A 23,645-nucleotide genomic window follows, 5' to 3' on the forward strand; every position below is an offset into this window, starting at 1 on the left:
CTCCATGACACGGTGCCTTATCTGTGGTACAATGAATCATTGCCTTCTACAGTGGATTAAAGGGTGTGAAGACTCGCGCACAAAGAAATGTCTGATGCCGGTAATCTGACCTAGTTTTGAATCAGGTGTAACATAGGTGTTAGACACCACCATCGATACACACTCAGTTTGCTACCGTCGGTAATTAGACACTAGTGTACAGTCAATACATGCAGCTACGGTCAATACCCACAACACAGTATACATAGCAGCCATGGCCATTCTCAGCAGGGAGTTGTTATGAAACTCCCTGATCTCAGGTGGAGGATAAAAGATAACAAGGCATCACGTTTCATTAATGTCTGCATTTTGTAGCGACAAGAAGAAATCTTCACTTGCAAGCAAGGGAAAGTTAACTATTTTCAGAGGGCGGCACGCGGTTTGGGGCGAGTCTTCAATGCCTTTAATTTGTCCGATCAGTAATAACAGGATTACACTTACTCTGACTACAAAGGAGTTCATCTGAGACCCTTCAGACAGGTCAGCGTTATAGTTAGTCTGCCTCCAGATTGGATCGTTGTCATTAAAGTCCCGGACATTAATGTCCACGGTACTCAGACCAATGTTGAAAGGGTCAGCTTGGTCTGTGGCCACTATGGTCAGAGAGTAAAAATCTCGGATCTCTCTGTCGACGACGGTCCTCAGCGTTATATCGCCGGTCACTTCGTCGATCGCAAAATGGCCTGGAAGAGTAGAGATTATAATTTAGACAAATAGAGAGGTGATGAAAAAATATAGTAATACAAGAAATGTTTGGTGGATGAGATCATCTCTAATTAAGCTAGAAATTTTTCTTTTTGTTGTTTCTTTTGTTTTCTAAAATTATTTCACTATAATATAAATTTCAACTTGACAAACAGACAATTTCATAAAGATATGCTGGTGAAATTTGATTATTTCAAATCTCATAATATAGAGCCTTTCCATCAGTTCCATACTGATGCTATGAGACAAACTTTACCAGAGTCCTATCTGACAATCTTTACAGAGTTCTTTTGCATTCTAATATGACCGGCCTTCGGCAAGAACAACATAGACGAAATGTTATGACGGAAGAATTAATCAAGTATAACTTTAGACAAAACTTGGAGATTACTATCATTGAGCAACATTATCTACATTAGTGACTTTTGCGTGATATGGACCTATTATCGCAGTTTTATTGCCTGGTTGGTAGCAGAATGGGCCACTCTATCACATAGGCCTGTTTCGGGCACAAAATCGGTTGACTGAGCTATCATTTTCATAAAAATGACATTTGAACATTCATATCAATATTACTTAATTTTCTATATTGAGTGACTCACCATCAGCATTGCCTCCATTGATTGAGTATCTGACCTCTCCTCCTGCTCCAGAGTCTATATCCGTAGCACTGACACGGATGATTGTGAAACCAGGCTCGGCAATCTGTGACAAGAATAGACACCAGATTCTTATGTACTGATATGTATTTATCATGATGAAATGCCAAATTAATTTAACAGAGCTCACAACAGATATGAAATGTTATGACCACTAGTTTAAACTTAACTGAAACATCTGCCTGTAAAACGCTAAATCTATTAACATCAAAGACATGAGAAACAATGTTATGAATATCTTTTGTCAATGCCAAGCCTGAGAGTAAAGCATCACTAAATCAGCAAAAAATCTGTAATGAAAGAAATGCCCAAATTTAGGGCCCAAATTTATAGGAAGACATGTGACTTTATTTTCTATCTTTTTGCAGTATGCTCTAACCCTTGAACTCACTAAATTGAGTATCAACCATGATCAGTAACTTTACCTCCTTCAGAGCTCAATCCATCTCAAAATCTAGTAAATTTATGCAAAAGACCACTAGAACATTGTAATCACAAATAGCAGATGAAGCAAACAACATTCCCTTTTATAGAAAATCTAGGTTTTGTGTTTTTTTTTACATAGTTGCAAGGAAAGTTGAAAAACAAGAATAATAGCAGCAGAATACGGTATGTGAGGGGATTATGCGGCACACTAGAGTAACACTAGTGTCCGCTATAGTATTTATGAGATGTGATACATGTCTTACAGATTAGTGGACTTACCTCATTAACAGAGGCATTGTACTTGGTCAGGGTGAAGATTGGAGAGTTGTCATTAGTGTCCAGTATATCAATCACTACATCTATAAGGCTGGAACCAGTTCTGATGAAAATAAAGAAAAAGCTAAATTCTGTATGTTTGAAAATATCTGAGTGCATTGCATAATATTATTTTCCCCTTCGACCAGATTTATTTACATTACTGTACAATGTTGTAATGTGCTATACCCCAGTGCTATGGTAAAGTGGATGAAGGTTGTGGCATGAGAAGGAAGCAATAAGACAAAAATATAGCATCTATGAGATTGTTGATTTGACCCTTGACCGGCCAAATTAAGATGGCTTTTCATCCAGGAGAAAATCCAATGTGAAGTGTACACTTCATATTGGTACACATTGTGAAGTGTGTACACAAGTGTGTACACTTCACAATGTGTACCAATATGAAGTGTACCACAAGCGGATTCTCCCACATATGAGCCTGCTTAGTGTCATTTCGTTCGTTCATTCGTTTGTTTGCTATTCATTATCATTACCATCACCAATATCATTATTAGTAGAATATGAAGTAATTCCTTCTTACCATAAAGACAAAATTAGTGGATATTTATCCTCAAGAGTTCTTAAACACAGTAGCTTCAGCCCCGATCTTTATATGCGAAGTAGGCTACTAGATACTTCTAAAATGGAAATACACAAGGTCTTTGCTACATGTCATTTTCTTCTTTTTCATGACAGCTTAACTTTTGTTTTATAAAAATTTAACCAACTGTGGTCATGATTCTTACGCAAAGTATATAACAATACATTGTAAGGTAATGATATTTGATGGAAAGAAAAAAATATGGGGGAAAATGCAACAGTGTGCTTTAAGGAATTCAGGTAAATCACAGAATTAAAGTAAATGGCAAACGTGGCGAGTCCATTGGTTCTTTAAGATAATTAAGACTTACGCTGGTGCTATGGGTGGTGTAGGGTTGGTTGCTTCCACCACTAGTCTGTACCTCATCTGAGAGGTCTCAAAGTCAATGGTTGGTGACTGAGTGGTGATGTCGCCGGAAGTGGAATCAATTCGGAACAGTTCCTATAACAAAGAGGTACAGAAAAATAAATTTAAAGTAGTAAATACATAAGTCTATATATAGTAAATGAGGTGTTTTGTCGATGACCCTATGAGTTGCTCTCTTCTAGTGGAAACGGATATATACTGGCATTGCAAAAACATGATCACCACTTACACCCCCTTTAAAGCCGCATTCTGCACTGAACAGTCAAAATATTGTGATATAAGGAAATGTTTAAAGGGTAGAGAAGGGTATTACCCCAAACATATGAAGCTTGTTGCTTTATCCAAAATTGTACTGAAGACAATTTCATAAACATGTGAAGACCAATTTAGTTTAATAGCTATGCAAACTTTTATTTAAACTAACACCGGTGCCTTCCAATCATAAGGTCCCCGGTTCAAGGCAATCCCAGATTAATGTATGTCGTCCAGTTACAGAGTTGTTGACAATTGACAATTCATAATCATGGACATTAAATATGAATGTAAGAGACTGACTTTGGGTAGCTTGCAGCTTTGATAAGCCAATGAGGCTTCGTCGCGAGTTCCTGCTTGCAGGAGGATCTAAAATACATACATACAAACTCCAATGATGAGAACTAGTACAAGAAATTCATAACAGAAAGAAATTCACCAAATCTTGAATAGATCTTGTTTATAAAAAATTTCAAGGAAAACTTGTTGCAAATTCTGAGCCAAATGACATATTTCTGACAGCGAATGACAGATAATACTACTCTACCTGTTCGTTTCCTTGCACGATACTGAAACTGATCTGGGCATTCTGGTTCGAGTCTCTATCTGTGGCTGACACGGAGGTAATGAAGGTTCCAATCGTAGCGCCCTCTGTCACACTTCCCGAGAATGACGCTGTGCAATAGACGAAATCAAATCAACATGTCAAATCATCAGCATAAAAGATATTATAATAATATTAATAATAATAATAATATTTGCTTTTTGTATAGCGCTTAGTACCAGCGATAGTTCTCAAAGCGCTTTTCAGACGTTATATTACCCCTGGTCAATGATAACATGTCCCAGAGACAATCCCTCCAGTCGGCAGCAGTTATATACTGCGCCCAATGACAAGTTACCTCACAGGTACCTATTTAACCCCTGGGTGGAGAGAGGCAAGTGAGATAAAGCATCTTGCCCAAGGACACAACGTAATGAACTAGGCAGGAATCGAACCAGCAATCCTTTGATCAAGAGTACGACGCCTTAGCCAATTGGCCACCACGCTCTCAAATAACAAAGACAAAAGAAAGATACCATAGTTTACTAACAAACTAGTGCACCTTTCCCATTCAATAAATGGAAATTAAAAGAACTCTAAAATATGGTAAAAGCTCTTTGTCATTAATACTAGCAGAATGCTTGGAAAAATTTTAATAGTAGATATGAAAACAAGAAAAATAATAAAACACTGCGATAAATACAAAGTTAAAAGTAATTACCTTGGTCAAATATTGGATCGTTGTCATTAACATCTTGTAAATTGACAGTGATTGTTGATGTCGCCGTTAAATTCTCGTTGGTTAAGGGGTTGGTTTCTTTAGCGATGAGCTGTTGGGTTAATAAAAGATTGAAAAAAAAAATTGAAAATGAGAAATCATTATTACTTCTTATTGACAACTCTCTCTCTAATCATAACTCACTACTGCCTAATACTATTCTTCATTTACCACTGCTTACTCACTACATCATTTTCCTTATTTGACTCATTTTTTTTAAACTCATGTAGTAAAAACTCAACACACATGAAAATATGCAGAGAGATGTTTTTTCACTTTGTCAACTATAAACTTTAATGCTCACTGCTTGTCATTTTCTACTCACAAAGAACTACTAAAACCTAATTTTTTTAATATCACTCCTTACTCATTAATATGTTGTGACACCTTCACAAACAAATGTATGAACATGTACCGCAAGGTACCAGAGATATTTTATTTTTTAATTTCATCGTGCGGCTTTGTTACTCACTGCTAACGACTCTCCATTTGATGTAACCAATGACCGGAATCTGTTCTTTTGTACAGTGCTCTTGAGCATGTTTTATTTCATGATAACAGCACTTTAATATTTGGTATTTATATTATATATATATTAATATACACTTCTCTCACAATGTGAAGGTTTACTTTCATAAACAGGAATGCATATGTCATTACATGAAAAGAGCATTTCCACTTAATCAGCTACTAACCAATTCCACTAAATATGTGTTGTACTTGTATTTTTGTATATCAAGTTTGTCTGGAATTTGAAATATCACAAATAAATTATGAAATAGAGCATAGTCTCTTTTTAACACATTAGCAATTTAGTCATACATGTTAATTAATATATAATAATCAGTGAGATTACAAGAAACGAATTACATATAACTTTCTCAACCAAAAAGTGGACAATTTAAGACTTGCCATAAACTGGTACGTTTGGGTAGCCTCGTAGTCCAGTGGACCCGAGACTGAAATCAGTACACTGCCCTCATTTTGGATAGTTCCAGGCGTCACAGTGAATGGTAAATCATCAGGGCCTTCTATCTCCAAGCTGATTACATCTTCTGTAGCCTAAAATGATTTTTTTTTTAAATAAATAAAGAAAAGAAAAGAATAAAAAAATTTCGAAAATGAATATTTGGAGTCACTCCATGACCTGAGAAATATGAATATGATAAAGATGAAAATATTAAAATACAATGAAATGATGTCAGAAATAAGTCAGCAGAGCTGCGATTTTTGACATTTATGTTAATTGTTAATATGAGTTCAAGTTTATGTTTACAGTTGCAGTAAAAATTTGATAAAAACAATTTACCATGCTGTATGCATTTCATTAAATGACATTTAAATGTAAAATAATTGCTCTGACTGATATTATTAACAACAATATTAATCAATATTGTCTGGAATTAGCTGGGATTACACTGTACATAAACCTGAACAAGATGTTACAGTTAAATGTATTCTCCCAAATCTAGTTTTGTCATATAACATTATGGACATCACTTTTTTGTACCTCTTTGGGACACATATTTGTCAGAATTACTGATAAAGCACAGTTATCACATGGCAATGTACCCAAGTAACGGTCGCAGTAACCAAATCCTGAAGTTCAGGGTGTAAAATGTTTAAAATTAATAGATTGTGCTGAAATTTGGTAAACCCGCGTTCTGTTGAAAAATGGGTGACCCCAACGCAAGAATGCCAATATGATATTAAACCTACCCTATCATTGTCAGAGATGAAAATGTTCAATGGCAGGACTCCTCCTATCTGTTCGTCCTCCTGTATGGTCGCTTCGTAAAAATTCTGGTTAAACGACGGCGGTTCGTCTTGTACGTCCAAGACGGTTATTGTGAAGGTATTGAAATCAAAGTTAGTTGGGGATCCAACTTCTTCTGCCTGTGAGGAGATAAATAGTTGCAGTAGATTGCACAATTTCAAATCAACAGAGGGCGCTACGTAACAAAGAAATGCTGCAGCAGATGCAAATCGCCCTGCAGCGAGGCTGAATCACTTTGACAGTGAGTTTGAGCTTAATATGTCCACTAACATCTTTACTAGTTTTATAATTGATTGCAATAACTACATTATGAAAGAATTATACAAAACTTACCCAGAGAGTGAGTTTGAGCTTAATATGTAAACTAACATCTTTACTAGTTTTATAATTGATTGCAACAACTACATTATGAAAGAGTTATACAAAACTTACCCAGACAGTGAATTTGAGCTTAATATGTAAACTAACATCTTTACTAGTTTTATAATTGATTGCAATAACTACATCATGAAAGAGTTATACAAAACTTACCCAGACAGTGAGTTTGAGCTTAATATGTAAACTAATATCTTTACTAGTTTTATAATTGATTGCAATAACTACATCATGAAAGAGTTATACAAAACTTACCCAGACAGTGAGTTTGAGCTTAATATGTAAACTAACATCTTTACTAGTTTTATAATTGATTGCAATAACTACATCATGAAAGAATTATACAAAACTTACCCAGACAGTGCGTTTGAGCTTAATATGTAAACTAACATCTTTACTAGTTTTATAATTGATTGCAATAACTACATCATGAAAGAGTTATACAAAACTTACCCAGACAGTGAGTTTGAGCTTAATATGTAAACTAATATCTTTACTAGTTTTATAATTGATTGCAATAACTACATCATGAAAGAGTTATACAAAACTTACCCAGACAGTGAGTTTGAGCTTAATATGTAAACTAACATCTTTACTAGTTTTATAATTGATTGCAATAACTACATCATGAAAGAATTATACAAAACTTACCCAGACAGTGCGTTTGAGCTTAATATGTAAACTAACATCTTTACTAGTTTTATAATTGATTGCAATAACTACATCATGAAAGAGTTATACAAAACTTACCCAGACAGTGAGTTTGAGCTTAATATGTAAACTAATATCTTTACTAGTTTTATAATTGATTGCAATAACTACATCATGAAAGAGTTATACAAAACTTACCCAGACAGTGAGTTTGAGCTTAATATGTAAACTAATATCTTTACTAGTTTTATAATTGATTGCAATAACTACATCATAAAGAGTTATACATAACTTACCCAGACAGTGAGCTTGAGCTTAATATGTAAACTAACATCTTGACTAGTTTTATAATTGATTGCAATAACTACATCATGAAAGACTTATACAAAACTTACCCTGACAGTGAGTGTGAAGGAAGCTGGAGTTAACAAATCATCTCTATCCAAAGGTCTTGCTAAAGTCAACACACCAGTAGAAGGGTTCAGATTAAAATAACCCTGTTCATTACCTGCCAAGAGGGAATAGCACAGACATCTTAATACAGGGAGCACACAAATACAGACAATACTACCAATTTTGAAGAATGGAAAATTGCCACACTTTGAAAACATGATTTTATTAGCTTTCATTTTTTGTTTTTATCCTCCTCTTTTGTTGCTTTGATTGATTTGTGGTTCTCGACTTTGTAGAGCGCCTGTAATTACCACCTTTTTATAGCTGGCGCTTTATAAAACCTTTTAATAATAATAATAATTATAAAAATAATCATAATAATAATAATCATCATCATCATCATAATAATCATAATAATAATAATCATCATCATAATAATGATAATAATTCAAATGTCATGATTCTCCATCAGCTCGACAAATTTTGAAACAACTCTTAAATTAGAAATAGTGTTTAACTGATATAATTACAAGAAATTAAAATGTTCTTTTAATATGATACTAAAACATAAAATTCCTAATAATTTTAAAAGTATTAAAGAGGAAAACTTTATAGTCTTTACCAATAACAAAGCTGTATCTGACAGGGGTTGGCGTGGTAATGTCTTGATCAACAGCTGTTACCGTCTGGACCACAGAACCCTGAAAACGAGGAATTGTCATTGTGAAATAAGATAAGAAAATTAAAGCAGTGCGGAATTCCCTTCAGAGGCGATATAATTATGGTTAATTCCCAAATCTTTACCAGACCTCCTCTCTGAAAATGACATATTTAATTTCAAAATTCACAATTTGGACCATGATTTTGGATCAGTCTCTGGGAGTTCTTGATACACCATTGGATATTTAAAAAAAAGTTTTGAACAGCAAGGGTACGGAACTTAAACATGTTTCCATGTTCCTTTGTTATGATGGTAACTAATTGCCTAGCTTGAGAAGTTTTCATGCCACAGTCATTTTTGAGTTGATCTTCATCATGTGCCACAGATCAGCTCTCAGTAAATTTGTTTAGGGATGCTACTTGCTGTCATTAAACATTAAGTTACAATCCTTATTTTTTCCATAAATTATTTGTGACAGTTGAAATTCAATTTTTCTTTTCATATGAAGGGAGCTTATGATACAAAACTACACAAACAAACAAAAAGGATTAAAATGATGAATAATTTAGAAAAGCAAAGATTGTAAAATAAAACCCTAGTGTCCACAACCAACATTAGTGAGTATGTATGGTCACCCAAAAAGGCAAGAACCAACTCTCCAATAGTAACAATTTCCTTAAAAGTTACCCAGCACCATCAAGACCAACAGCCATCACTTCTTTTTTTTCTTTTTTTTTTTGGGTGGGGGGTTAATATGCAAATTAAAGGATTGCACAGGCCCAGGGATTATAACTAATAATCTGAGAAAAATTGAGCTAAAATTATTTTGTGGTAAACTTAAGACTCAGAAAACTAAGGTATATACCATTCATCCTTTTCAATGTCAAAAAAAAAATAATATATATGTATTTTTTTTCTTTCTTTCTTAGGAGTCCTTTATCTTGTTAAACCTGAATTGGCTTTTTAGAGGACTTCCCTCCATATATTTATTATCTGTGGAAAATCAAATCAAATCAAAATCAATTCATGTCGACAGATAAAACTCACCATCGTTTGTGTTTCAGTGATGGTCATGTCGTAGGGTAAATTTATGAACAGCGGCCCCAGATCTTGTACGTCATCTATGTCAATGGTCAGAGTACCGAAAGCTACCAAGCTTGGAGTGCCCAAATCCTACAAAATATGAAGAAAAATGAAATAGTAACATATCATATCTTTAAAAAGATGTTTGAGTTGGGTTACTGCAAATTCAGTCTCTCAGAGAAAGTAAAAGACAACAAGAAATGTTAATGCAATTTTCAGCCTAATATTTCTCTTAAACTGGTAGGTCATAAAAGAACAAAAGCTAAGATGCTGTTCAACCAAACGTTTCGCTTTCCTCTGGTAATAAAATCATGCAAAAAATAAACCAAACTCTCTTGTAAATAGTACTTTGCTAAAATTAATACAAAACTAAAACAAATTGGATTCTTACAGTTACATTACACGACTAAACCAAATTGGATTCTTACCGGAACATAAAAAGACTAAAACAAATCAAATTCTTACCGAGACTCTAATGTTCAGGACATACTGCTGAGTGGTTTCAAAGTCCAAAGTATGAGTCAAAAAGATGCTCCCAGTGGCTCCATTAATAGCAAAGAGATTGCCAGGGTTCTGAAAAGTTTCACAAAACAAAATAATGATATCAATCAAACATATATCTTGCCCAGCTTTTTGAGTTGGGCTACAATTTTCATAAAACCTACACTAAACAGGATAATTGAATGCAAGTGATCATACATAAGACTGTCATCCCAGATTTCATCACTGAACAAAAGTTAATATTAAACGAGTAATATTAATAGGTATAATTCCATGATCATACATTTTGCCGGCCCCACCCATGTCCACTGACCCACCCTTCCCCAGCCCCCAAACCCCCCTCCTCAAACAATACTTTTCTTGTATCAGTGTTAATCATGCACAAAAAGGCAACCTCACAAAAGATGCTAAAAACTAATATATTTTTACTACTGTCTGAACTATGAACAATTCTAAATCTACATCTACATTAATAGTACATGAAAATATGCCTGCTTTCACGAGAAGAAGATACCAACATCCTGCTCCAACTTGAATTCCTTGTCCCCATCTTGTCCCTTGTGCCCCATCTTGTCACCTGTCCCCATCTTGAACCAATTATCCCCCCAGTACCTGATTAAGACAACTCAAAATAAATTTAACGTGAAGGATTGTACTTTACCAGTCCATCTGGTGTAAGGTCTACACTTTCAATGCTGTAACTAAGGACTGACCCAAGACCAAGGTCAAGGTCAGTGGCCGTGACCTGGAATACCTCCTCTCTAGGGTTATCCTCTGGAAGACGGATGCGGGCTGGGAGGTTGGTGATGACGGGGTCGTTATCGTTGACATCGTCCAGGAAGACTGTGATAACTTGCTCCACCTTTACGAACGAAAAAAACAACAATTAAAATATCATATGCAGCAAAATGAATTTGCAGTTGACTGTTCGGTTTTACTGTGTTTCAATATGATGGTATGTTTCAAGGTAATATTCCGTCCTTGAAATATCAAACAATGTTTTCGTTTGATTCAATTCTACTGGTCAGTGGTGTATTGTGGTCAAGACAAATGGATCTGCAATCTAAGAATTGCAGATTTTAGTCCTGGCCATACTTCTATATTGTGAAGTAGGCATTGCAAAGGCTTTTAATCTCAGCTGTTTTCTTAACCCCCATGTATGTATTAAGCGGGGACCTGCGATGTAAGTTCAGTGTGTGCTAAATTGTGACAGCACCCTCGGGGATGTTCCCCTTGGGAGGGGGAAATGGGGGCTCACTGCACTGCCAGAGACAGTGCATATTTAATGATGCACACATTTACTTGTTAGGGTATGAGATATAACCAATGACAAGGGGATAACTGTTGTAAAGTCAAATGAGAAGGCCCTGGCATTAAAGATACAAGATTATAAACAGTCAAATGTTCAGCATTAAAGCTGAGATAATAATGAACTTCTGGAATAAGAAAAGACTCTAACCTCGGCACCTCTTGCGTCCCTGACGACGACAGTAAACTCGAACGTATCACCGATGATCTGTGTTTGTTAAAAGAGAAGATAAGAAAGTTTTATCAGTTCAATTTTTATAATCCTATATCTAGTACCTCCATGGAGGGAAAAATGGCAAATAAAACAAAGTTCGAGTACATAACCCCCTCCTTCCCCCGTCCCCCGACAAAAGGAAGGGGGATTAGTTGTTACGCACCTCTCTGTCCAAATCCCTCCTCAGGTATATTTCTCCACTCGTCATGTCCTGCATGAAGAAATAAGTGATCGCTGCATTTCCACGCAGATCAAACTGCAAGTCATCTCCGTTAACATCTCTGGCTTGTAAGGTAAAGACCAACTCGTCTGTGAGAAAGAATCAAAAGAAGAAACGTTTTGAAAAAAAAAAAAACACATGAAGATATCCCATGGATATCCCACAACATTAATGCACTACATAGTTGTGCATGATGTGCATTCATCTGAACAAGTGGTTCTCAAAGTGGTCCCTGCCGCCCCCCTGGGGGCATTGGAAAGTCTCAGGGGGGCGCTACAGGGTACACAGGGAGTAGGGGGGCGTTGGCACTGATTTGGGGGTCCCTGACTATTACGCCACAACACTGCAGCGATTTAGGGCACAATAAGGAATCCAGGGGGTCTGGGAACAGAAAAAGAACTATTTTTGAGAGAAAATTCATCATCTTGTAGGGAATGTAGGCTAATTTTTAATTCCTATATGCATATCTTCGGACAGTCCGATTGCTCTCTGGAGCGACCGACTATGAACGGTAGGTCGAGGGGAGTGGGGAAGGGGCATTGGGACAGTTCAAGATGGTCGAAGGGGGCGGTCGTCTAAAAAAGTTTGAGAACCACTGATCTAAACAGTAGGAGACTTAACAGATAATCCCTCTCTATATCCAATGCTTTCTACGTGGTGAAATATCAATGAGGTTTGAATACAGAATTTAAACGTCTCTTACTGGGAAGGGTTCCTTCGCTGATGAAAATATCCGATGAGGACGTAAACTCTGGAGGATCGTTCGTGGCGACGATAACTGTAAAAAGAAACAAAGAAATCCCAGAAGAAAAATTTCAATATAATAGTCTTTTTTTTTCTTCTTTTTTTTTATTCTCATCTTTCTTTCATTATCGTTCTTTTTCTTTGCCAAGGTGAAAGTACGTTTAAATCTACATTTTGTCTCAATATTTAAGGGAGACAAGTCCATCATTTTTTTTTAAATCTTATCTTTCTTTCATTCTCGTCCTTTTTCTTTGGCAAGATAAAAAAAAATATGTTTTAATCTACATTTCTACATTATTTAAGGGAGACAAAGTACATCAGTTTCTTTTAGCATTTTTTACTTCAATCGACGTGCTTGTCACAAAAGCCTGGTTCTTACCTCCTTCACATGTCGGTCCTGTGAACCCCTCCAAGCAGTTGCAAGAGTAGCTTCTCTGATCTGCTGCTACAAGGCAGAGACCGTTATTACGACAAGGATTTGATGCACAGGGAACTGAAAAGGGAATGATAGAGAATCCGTTGAAATGATGCGAATTTAAAATAGATATTCTGAGAGGGAAACATGATGAATTGTCTATACAATCGGATCAAACAAAACAATTGCATGCTTTTGAGAAATCTAATTTATTAATATGAAAACAACACTCTAGTTTAAATAAACCAAATGAGCCAAACTCATTCACCAAAACTAAACAACAGAGGAAAAGTCAGGAGGGAAAAATTGCATCACAATTCTTTTGATCATGATATGTTTTATCACTCGTAAGGGTTGCTCCATCTTCGACTAAGAAAACTAATCACTTAATGAGCTGAGGAAATTAAAGGAGGACGACATTCTCATTTTAAAACTACTGAAAAAAAGACAATACAGGTGGAAATGGTGAAATGCCTTACTACAATCATTTTTAGATCAAACTAAACATATCCATGTTTTTTTTTTCAGTTTCTTTTTCAGAAAATGTCTTATTATTAATAATTTGCTTTAAGTTTGCTAAATCCTTGACAAAGAGAGAAACAGGGTCAACTCACAGCACTGGGGTAAGGATTCATCGGACCCGTCTTGACAGTGAGCTGTACCGTCACATATCAGAAAGTTGGAAACACACGAGCTGCCATCTTGACAAGAAAACTGTTCACTCCTGCAGGGTATGGGACAACCAATCTCGTCTGAGAAACCGTCCCCGCAATTTATGACCTGATCGCATCGCTGAAGACTGCTGATGCACCCCCCGGTGAAGCAAGGGAAGTCGTTAGCATTTAAGCATTGGGTAGGGGTGGGTGTCGTCAAAGCTGAAAACGAGAAGCAAAATTAATCCATTACGAGCGAGACCAAAGATGCAACGTTAGGTAAACGTTGAACTTTTCTCGCATCGTAACAAAACTGAGCAGAACGAATAAAAAAAATTTAAAATACGAAAAAAAGCTACTAAACTGAATCAAAAGTACAGTCGAAAGGCTTATACATAGCTAATTACTCACAAGCAAATTGACAATTGATGCCTTCAAATGGGCTAATACAGAGGCAGGTGTAGGTCGTGCCAGAGGTTATGCAAGTACCACCGTTTAGACACGGGTTGTTAAAGCAGGGAACTGTGGACAGAAAACAAGGAAAATCAATCGATTCAAAAGTGAAAGTCACGGCACATTAACCAATCGCAACATCAACCAATCGTATCCCAGACCGACAGAAATGATTATACAACCCTGTAGGACTGATCCCTAAGGATCCTCAAATTATGCAGACTTACTTTATTGTTGAACATAAATCTCTTCACAACTGAGTGACAAAGTACGCCGGCCATTATCAATATTTACTGTTGCAGTATGGATGTTAACTGTCGTAGACTTGTCCAAGCACAGATTTATACGTAAATAAAGTTATAATGGAACCTGTAAAAGTATCAACCAAATACTCACCTACTACCAGGATGGAGTTTTTAGATATCTTGTATACAAGAAATGTTTCAATTGATGACTATTTAAAGTCAAGACCAACATCAAACAATTGAGAAAAGTGAAATCTCATATATGTTTGGACACTGACCAAATCCTGTCACTCCAGACCTGCTGATGTGATAATGCGATTGGCCTCCAGCTCACTCACTCTCTCCAAGTTTCCACGCTACCACTACTCTGCCTCCCCCCATCACCCCATAAATATTAGCTGTCAGAATATTATATAGCCAAAAAAAATTACTTTCTCTGAATTTCTCATGAGTTAAGCACCCAATACAACAAAAAGTTAGCTTCCTCTTGCAGGTATGAATCCTGGGATAAACAAAAATCATGGAACTTTGCAAAAATTGGTATAGGCTCCAGTTTGCATACGCTACAGTGTGTTAGGATAATAGTTGTTGTCACCGAGGTAGAAAAGAAATCACGGATATTCCGCGAATTCGCAGAAAAAGCTCATGCCTGCTCTTGGCATCAAATTTTCTTGTTTTTAAAAAGGTTAACCTCCCCCCTTAAAAAATAATTCGATCCACTCAATGTCATATCCACCCTGACAAAGAAGCTTGTTACTAGAATTAAAACAAAAAAACATCAAAGCAAGAACAAAGATAAGAAAGATCAAGTTAATAGCTCCCATATTACTTCCATTAAATGATTACTTACTCTCGGTCTGGCATTGTTGATCAGTATAACCGGCGGGACATTGGCAAGAGTATGTGCCGTCATTGGTGTTAGGGACGCAAGTAGCACCATTTAAACAGGGGCTAAGGCTTGCACAGAGATCTGTATGAAAGAGACAATTATGCCCATCTCTGTTTGTAAACTACTGCATTTTATGAAAAACTATATCCAATATTGAAGTAATTGCAAAGTCTTAAACCTGATAGAGAGAGAAAGAGAGAGAGACATACCAAACCCATATACCATTTAACTACTTTAACGGCCCAAAATCATTCTTTTTGCTCATCCACCATAGGCAACTATTTCATATACAGCAAATCAATGGCTAGCAAAGATATTATCAAGTTAGTATGCGACCAGTACGAAACTGCGAAAAATACAAATTTGCGAATAATATACACCCTGCCATTTTCCTTTTTTCCTCCCAAAAGATGTGTTAATCATCTCGTAAATCCAATAACAATACTAAACTTCAGTTTTACTAAAGTACAGCTTTGACAACATACCAGACTACTTGCATATTATTTGCATAGTATTTGCATATTTTCCGAAAGATATATCTAACAAACTAAATATTAGTAGGTCTGCTCTATTGCCTAATAAAGACTACAGCAAATTTTAAAGATGTAACAAACATACGAATTTATCTTCACACCACAGTTTAATACAAAAAAGCCCCCTCCCCCCTCAAAATAAAATAAAAGACTGAAACAAAACAAATAAAACCATCTGACATCTATGTTTTGGTTTTGTAAAGGTATCGAAACCTTAAAACTATTTTACGCTGTGGCAATGGCTTACTTCAATATGCATATAATCCACCACCAATCTAGACTATAACAGGCAGGTAAGGTTATACTAAACAAATATAACTATCCACTACTGAACTGGGGGGGGGGGGGTCTGATGGGACGTGGGTCAGTCTTCACAGGGTATCCTGGGTCATGGGGTCAAAAGTTAGCAGACGGCCTACTTAAGGAATAAATGGCGGCGCAGAGAGAGAAAGCTTGGTAAATTATAGAGCAAGTCATTTTTTTTCTTTTACAATGTTAATAACAAATATTCCGCTTCTAAAAGGGTGCGTGCAGGCATGCGATCTTACCGACTTCATTGCAAGTAGTCCCGGTACGTCCGAGAATGCAAAGACATCGGTATCCAGTAACCTGAGAGGAATCCGAAACACATGTGCCACCGAACCTACAAGGATTGACATCACAGGGTGCTGAGAAAGGTTGGTAAAACAAAAACAAATTAAAAAAGAAAAACAAAATACAGATGTAAAAGTGATGATGTTGCATGCAAATATAATCTTCCCTATCTGAGAATTCCAGACTTAAAGAAAGCTCTTTAATATGTTTGCTTTACATTTAGTGATGTTAACAGATGTTTTCAGAAAACTTAGAGGGTCTGATCTTGTATAAACCTATTTTATCTTTCCTTTCACACCAACTGGTAACTAGCTTTGATAAACAGCATTGTTTTTTTCTAGTGTCCATCATATGTCATCATTTCTCAGTTTTAATTTCAGTTTTGTGGGCAACATGAGAAATAAACTTGAACTTTGAACTTGCACTTATCAAAATATGCTTCGGCATGTAGCTTAATGAGAGGAAAAGTACCAAGTACAAAATTGATATTTGAGTTTATCTTTCAGAAGTTAAAAAGTTACAACAAAAATATGGGGAAGCTCACCTAAGATTTCACAATTCAATCCAACATAGCCTACCCTACAGGCACACATGAAGGTTGAGAGTTCACCGCTGGTGTGGCATGTACCTCCATTAATACAAGGATTGGAGCTACAGGGATCTGCCAAAAAGAAAAATGATGAAAAATGAAAAATGAAAAAATGAAAGATGGTTCAGTAGAAGACACACACATGTAGGGAAAGTATCATCCATTACTCTGATTGATTTCAATCCCACTTTTCTTATAAATCTGGTAATGAAGAAATTGTCTACTTTACCATAAATTTAAAGGAAAAACCAACGACCTCTTTCTTTATCGTTACTGATATCCAAGGCAACCTCTGTGAAATCTCGTGAACTTTGGAAGTCACAATGGTATTACTGCGACCACATCTGCTGATCCAAGTCAACCTATGCCCTTTCTCTTCCAACATCCCCTCACGGAAACCCTCCCTAAGAACCCCGCCCAGAGCAGCTAAAGTATTTGGCGTGAAATGTTTCTGACTGTTACAGGGAAATGAACACGGACAGAGTTTTAAAATGGTGCATTGCGGGAATCAGACCGAAGTGGTAACACCACGCTAGTGTGAAAGTCATTGCTGCAAATATTTCATCCTCTCCACCAACCCCCCCCCCCCACAGGGATGGGGTGCCCTGCATTAGCAATTCAAATAATAAGTTATCTTTCAGAGAAAGCTTTTCCTCCTGCCAATTCCGTATAACAGATGTTGATTTACTTGTCGCTGATGTACAAATATTGTTTCTCAATTAAACTATTCTGAATGAATCCTGCATCATTGAAGTACCAGGCTTGACTCACCTCTGTTTTCACAGTTTAAACCAAATGTGTCTGGCGGACAGTCACATGTATAGAAGAGTCCCTGACTCTGGGAATTGCACGTACCCCCTCCGAGACACGGGTTGGATTGGCAAGGATCTGAAGAAAGAAAATTAAAAGAATGCAAGCATGAGAGGCATTCAGAAAAGATTCCATTTTCATAAATTATAGTCATTTACACATCTAGAAATAACAGTTGCATCTATTTTGCCAAGAATTTCAGATTTAACTGTTTTTTGTAGTGAGTTTGAAAATCCAGAACAGTGAAAAACTTCCATCCTCCACCGGGATTCGAACCAGGGCCTCCTGCTTTAAATGCGGACACCCTAACCACTAGGCTATGAACGCTGATTGTATGTCCAGAGGTTCGAAACCGGTAAGGAAGGTCGTAATTCCACTGTAGGCGTTTGTCACCTGTATCAAACAATACATATAATATATATAAAATATATATATAAATGCAATATATGAATGCAATATATATATGTCTGTATATATGCAATATATGTTTGCAAAAGTACAACCAAACAACAAGGTTAAAGTTGAAGGAGAGACATTACCTGGGTTTGCACAATTCACACCAAAGAAGTTGGCACGGCAGAGACAGAAGTACGAGCCATCAGTATTACTGACACAAGTGCCTTGGTTCTGACAAGGATTAAACGAGCAGCCATCTGGGAGAGAGATATGGGAAAAAATGTTTCTGTCCACAAACATTATTGAACAATTTTTTTTTTATCTTACGCACAAAAAGGTTCACAGAGAAAGTCACTGGATTTTATCAATATTTTCCAACGAATACTCACCCCTGATTCTACACTGAGGCAATAGGAAGCCAGTAGGGCATGTGCAAGTAAACTGTGTGCCCAGGGCATTAGGGGTACAGGTGCCTCCATTCCTGCATGGCACAGTGGCACAAATGGCTGTAACAGAATGTGGAAAATTTTAATATCAGTTAGATACGGTTATCATCATTTTTTTTCCTTTGACAAACGATGGGTTTACAAACAGATCATTGATATTAATTGGACAAAGTGTGTCCTTATAACTTTATGTATGGCAAGGATATGAATTTTTTTTTTTTTTTTTTCAAAATTTGGTGTTATGTTGTGATTGCATTTGGCAATAGCGAAGCAAATGACATCATCACAGCAGTTGATTCAGCTGAAGAAGGTTATAATATTAAACTCACTTACGCACATCAGAAACATTTGACAAAAAAATATAGCATTTTGAGAAAACAATTTAACTACAAAGAACCGTTAACAGCTATTAAAAGCAAACTTTCAAAAGTGTATTTGGATTCAAAGACAAATCAACAAGATTATTATAATAGGAAAGAAATTGCATTTGAAGAATATTTGCTGCTATGACATCACAGACCATCTACTTCATGATCTTTGTACTTTTGAAATAGAACTGAATTAAAATAAACTATTTTTAATATCTTACGACGATAAGAAAATAACATGTGACAGAAATTTAATGAGTGTGAAAAATGAAATACATACAAGACGCTGCACACGTAAGACCAAAGAAACCGGAAGTGCAGTCGCAGATGAAAGCTGATCCGTCCAAAGTTGTTCGACACGTAGCTCCGTTTTGACATGGAGAAGACAAGCAGGGATCTATGATAAAGACAATCAGGCTTGTGTAAAATATTCATATATTGATAAATTCGTAAATTTGTATATTCGTATATCCGTATATTTTCGTATATTCGTATATTCATCTATTCAAATATCCAGGCGCGTATCCAGGATTTTCTAACCCGGGGGGCGCGAATTACTATCTAAGCGGAGCGCCACCATCGGTTGGCGCGCAGCGTAGAAGAAAATTTCTTGTTCTGAAACCCCTCAGATCACCGGAAACGGCACTTCTCAGGCTTGAAATGACCAACCAGATGTACACTTTTTGCCTGAGAACCAAGTATTTCCTAATAGTTTTTTTTTTCCATCCATAACCTTTTTGAAGATTGTCAACCCGGCACACATCATGTTCGACCTGATCGCATCTCCTGTGGGTCTTTGCTTTTGTAGGTGATTCTACGTCGCGGCCCACAATACCCGTCAGCCCCACTTTTCAAGGTTTTAAGCCCTATATTTGTTCAGAATGTGAAAATTCACATTTCTCGTGAATAAACTCACTTCAAAACATACCCATAATGTTGCGTTATGATAGACCATATATAGTATATATATATAGATCATTAGTGAGAGAGGAAAATGGAAACGTCAAAAAATGGAGTTGTCGGTGTAAGGGGTAGGGTGAGTCACACTTTTACGAAATCATTGATCCGTCACTGGCTACCCTTCAGCGCTGTAATGATGTCACTGTTCCTCTTTCTCTTCCCGTTGTCTTCGCGTTTTGCTTTTACTCCCTCTTTTTCTCCTTTTTCTCTCTTTCTTCTTTTTCTTTTCCCTTCCTTCCTCTCCTCCTCCTCTTTTTTCCCCTCTTTTTTCCTTTTTTCTTCTCTTTTTTTTCTCTTCTCTTTTTCTTACCCGGGGGGCACGCGCCCCCAACGCCCCCCCCTGGATACGCACCTGATATCCATACATTCATGTTTTGTATAAAAGACGATTTGAGTGTCACTGACAGTGTTTGTGGAGCTTAGGTGAAGTGATACTCACACAAATAGATAATTCACTGTTGCAATTATCCAGAATACCGACAGATTCTTGAAAAAAAATCTCGTCATGACATTTTTGTTGACTTTTCCATGAAAACAATTAACAAAATTCCATGACCTCTTTCAGCAAACATATGTCACTCTGTTATCTTTGTTCTGGACATATTTCCAGGAGGATAAAAAAAATACTCAGATAGAAACCATTTCAGAATTTGAAATAATAAGTCCAATTTTAAACCATAACTATTTAATAAAATTTTCTTTTTGCTTTCTGTGACTTTTCCAGACCTTCAACTGATTTTAGACTTTTCATTACTTTTGGCAGGTTTTCCAAGAATGTGTGGATCAAAAATTTGCATATACGATGCTGAATATCAAAAGAAAACTACTGACTATAATCAACAGCTGCTGGAATCGTTTTCCAGCAACGTACATGCATTAGGAAAAGTACAAGAAATACAGGACTCAAAAGTTTCAAGTTTCTTTGTTCCTCTCATCCACCGTTTCATGTTTTTGCCTAATGCACAGTTTCATGGTGACAAAAATTATTTCACGTACAGAGCATTCATTTAAGAAGAGAACAAAATTCTGTTCAAGTTACCGAGATTTTGACAACTATCCCCAAGGAAGTTGTTTGGACAGTCACAGGTAAAGCTGGCTCCATCGTTCACCAAGGTACAGTCACCGTTATTCAGACAAGGTTCCGGAAAGCAAGGGTCTGAGTGTGTAGAGGTAAAAAGGAGGGGGGGGGGGAGGGGGATAACATTATTTACCAAACTGCAAAAACATAAAATAAAACAAATTAAAATGAAGAAAAAGAATTGGTCAAAGTTATTTCCCAATACCAGTGAGGTAATGTCATCCCCAAACTAGTGGGGAATTTTTTTTTAATTAAAAATTTTCATACATTTTCGTAACATTTGGTGATGACCTTATAAAAGGGAAAACATCCAGGTAAAAGCTTCATCAGAAATAGAAAGAGTGTGATGGCCAACACTTACTTGCAAATTGACAGTTTACTCCCAGAAAGTTGCCATTGCAGGTACAGGTGTAGCGAGACCCTTGTGGATCCCTGGAACAAAAACCATTATTCTGACACGGGTTTGAACTACACGGATCTGTACATAACAAAAAAAGGAAATTTATCAGACATTTCCAACTGACGGCAGCTAGCATATGCATTGTTCTGTGGTACACATTCTTTTAAAAATACATATTAAATAGTGCTAATGCATATTTGAAAGGACAAAGTTTTTTCTTCAAGGTCACAAAAGGAAACAAGTAGCATAATCCTAATTTTTTTTAGTTTGAACGATAAGAGGTCTTTATATCCTCACAGATTGCACAACTGTGGGGAATAATACACCTGGGATATGATTGATTTTTTAAACTCAATGACAAAATGTTGCAATATGAAGCAGGATAAACTAAAAAAGAACTTGAAAATTGGTACTAATAAGGTCTTTGAGATGTAAGACCACTCAGAGAGAAACTAAAAAATAACTACTCCAGCCACAGAATTGCTTACCGACGAACAGACGGACGATTGATATATATATACAACTGCTCCGAGCAGGATGAGTGAAATTAACCATCGTAACTAAGGAGACGACTATAAAGATGATGTCAAGAAACTTACCAGAAAACTGACAGATGTTGCCAAAGATAAACGGAGGGCAAACACAGTCAAATCTCGAGCCATCTGCCGCTGAGACGCACGTTCCTCCGTTACCACAAGGATTGGAGACACATGGGTCTGGTGATTAAGAAAAAGTTCTTGTTTTTATTGTAAATACTGCAGGGGTAAAAGATGAACACAGTTTAAGTTAAGCAATAAAACTGTTAGTAGGAAACCAGAGTGTCAAGCCATGTGGCATCTCCTCTGCCAGCAGAAACCACCTGCATGTTACTGAAAAGGCATTTCTTCAAACTTGGTGAGACAAACCCTTACCGTCAATAGGAGGGGGGGAGCTGCTCCCTAGCCCGACCCACGCACCCCGACCCTCCCCCTCCAAATACCACAGGAAAGCCTATTCTGGCACCACGCAAAGTCCAATCACTTTTTAAGCACAAAAAGTTTCAATTTAATAGAGTTTATGCCAGGTCTTTGTGTATAAATTTTCAAGCAGATGTCGAAACGAAAAATCGAGGAATAACAATTATGCCACGAGCAAGAGAGGTACCTACATTGGCTAAAAAGTCTTGGGCATGGAAGCACACACAGCAAGAAGGTTTAAGGGTGGAATAGAATATAACAAAATTTAGGTTTTTAGGAAAGGAGACCGCTGCAAGAACAAGAATAGTTCTCCTAAAGAGATGTGACCAGGCTTACCGAGTAGTTGACAGTTGACACCTTGGAAACCTTGTTGGCAGGTACAGGTATACTGGGACCCAGTGGAAGTTGATGCACACACGCCTTGATTCAAACAGGGTGACGAAAAGCAGGGCTCTGTTGAAGATGAAGACGACATAGGGGGTAAAGCATAACTCGATTGGCCTTGCTTGCAGCCAAATCTCTCTCAAGCTATTTGAATTTGTTAAAGCAAAGGTCACCTGGTTGGTAACCGAAGCAGTTGTTTTTTGTCCTTGATTTTGATGAACTTTCAGACACTATTATCAATGATGATTTCAAAACTTGTTTAATGACGAAGATCATTAAAATTGAGCACTCAAATTTTAACTGTGATCAAGGCTGGAAATGGATAAAATTTTGATAAAAAAATTTTGATTTGCTCTTTGAAGGCAATTAATACTACTTACATGTGATGTCATGTTTTATGAGATGTATCATGTGATGTGACATGTTGTCATAACATAGCATGGCATGTAACATAATGTACTATGCCATGTCTTCTATTATGTTATGAATCATGTGAAGTGAGGTCATGTCATGCCACATGTTTTCATGAATGATGTCATGTCATGTTGTGTCATTTCATGTAAATGATGTAATTGCGTATGTCATGTGATGTATCATAAGATGTCATGTCAAGCATATTCATGTATTATGTCATGTCATTATATCATGTCATGTCATATCATGCTGTTTCATTTCATGCAATGTAAATGCAAATATAATGTCATTTCATGTACTATGTGATGTATAAAAAGATGTCATATCATGCATATTCATGTATTATGTCATGTCATTATGTCATGTCATGTCATATCATATCATGCTCTTTCATTTCATGCAATGTAAATGCATATATCATGTCATTTCATGTACTATGTGATGCAT

General features: G+C 36.6%; 1 protein-coding gene across 1 annotated transcript in view; it reads right to left on the minus strand.

Moving 5' to 3' along the window:
• LOC139969280 (cadherin-23-like) overlaps positions 1–23,645 on the minus strand; it is a 98,292-nt gene that overhangs the window by 49,293 nt on the left and 25,354 nt on the right. The window contains exons 20-49 of the mRNA XM_071974196.1: positions 22,737–22,853; positions 22,044–22,160; positions 21,406–21,522; positions 21,006–21,122; positions 19,287–19,403; positions 18,582–18,698; positions 18,336–18,449; positions 17,758–17,874; positions 16,942–17,058; positions 16,352–16,471; positions 15,232–15,351; positions 14,095–14,205; positions 13,645–13,905; positions 12,995–13,108; positions 12,575–12,649; positions 11,815–11,960; positions 11,589–11,645; positions 10,791–10,991; positions 10,094–10,201; positions 9,593–9,718; positions 8,507–8,585; positions 7,887–7,999; positions 6,408–6,584; positions 5,601–5,750; positions 4,632–4,740; positions 3,914–4,041; positions 3,059–3,189; positions 2,109–2,208; positions 1,347–1,449; positions 481–722 (exon numbers count right to left, since the gene is read on the minus strand). Coding sequence (XP_071830297.1) covers positions 481–722; positions 1,347–1,449; positions 2,109–2,208; positions 3,059–3,189; positions 3,914–4,041; positions 4,632–4,740; positions 5,601–5,750; positions 6,408–6,584; positions 7,887–7,999; positions 8,507–8,585; positions 9,593–9,718; positions 10,094–10,201; positions 10,791–10,991; positions 11,589–11,645; positions 11,815–11,960; positions 12,575–12,649; positions 12,995–13,108; positions 13,645–13,905; positions 14,095–14,205; positions 15,232–15,351; positions 16,352–16,471; positions 16,942–17,058; positions 17,758–17,874; positions 18,336–18,449; positions 18,582–18,698; positions 19,287–19,403; positions 21,006–21,122; positions 21,406–21,522; positions 22,044–22,160; positions 22,737–22,853 — 3,821 coding nt within the window. The remainder of the gene's footprint in view (positions 1–480; positions 723–1,346; positions 1,450–2,108; positions 2,209–3,058; positions 3,190–3,913; positions 4,042–4,631; positions 4,741–5,600; positions 5,751–6,407; positions 6,585–7,886; positions 8,000–8,506; positions 8,586–9,592; positions 9,719–10,093; positions 10,202–10,790; positions 10,992–11,588; positions 11,646–11,814; positions 11,961–12,574; positions 12,650–12,994; positions 13,109–13,644; positions 13,906–14,094; positions 14,206–15,231; positions 15,352–16,351; positions 16,472–16,941; positions 17,059–17,757; positions 17,875–18,335; positions 18,450–18,581; positions 18,699–19,286; positions 19,404–21,005; positions 21,123–21,405; positions 21,523–22,043; positions 22,161–22,736; positions 22,854–23,645) is intronic.

The sequence above is a fragment of the Apostichopus japonicus genome, chromosome 6, assembly GCF_037975245.1.
Source record: "Apostichopus japonicus isolate 1M-3 chromosome 6, ASM3797524v1, whole genome shotgun sequence".
NCBI classification, from domain to species: Eukaryota; Metazoa; Echinodermata; class Holothuroidea; order Aspidochirotida; family Stichopodidae; genus Apostichopus; species Apostichopus japonicus.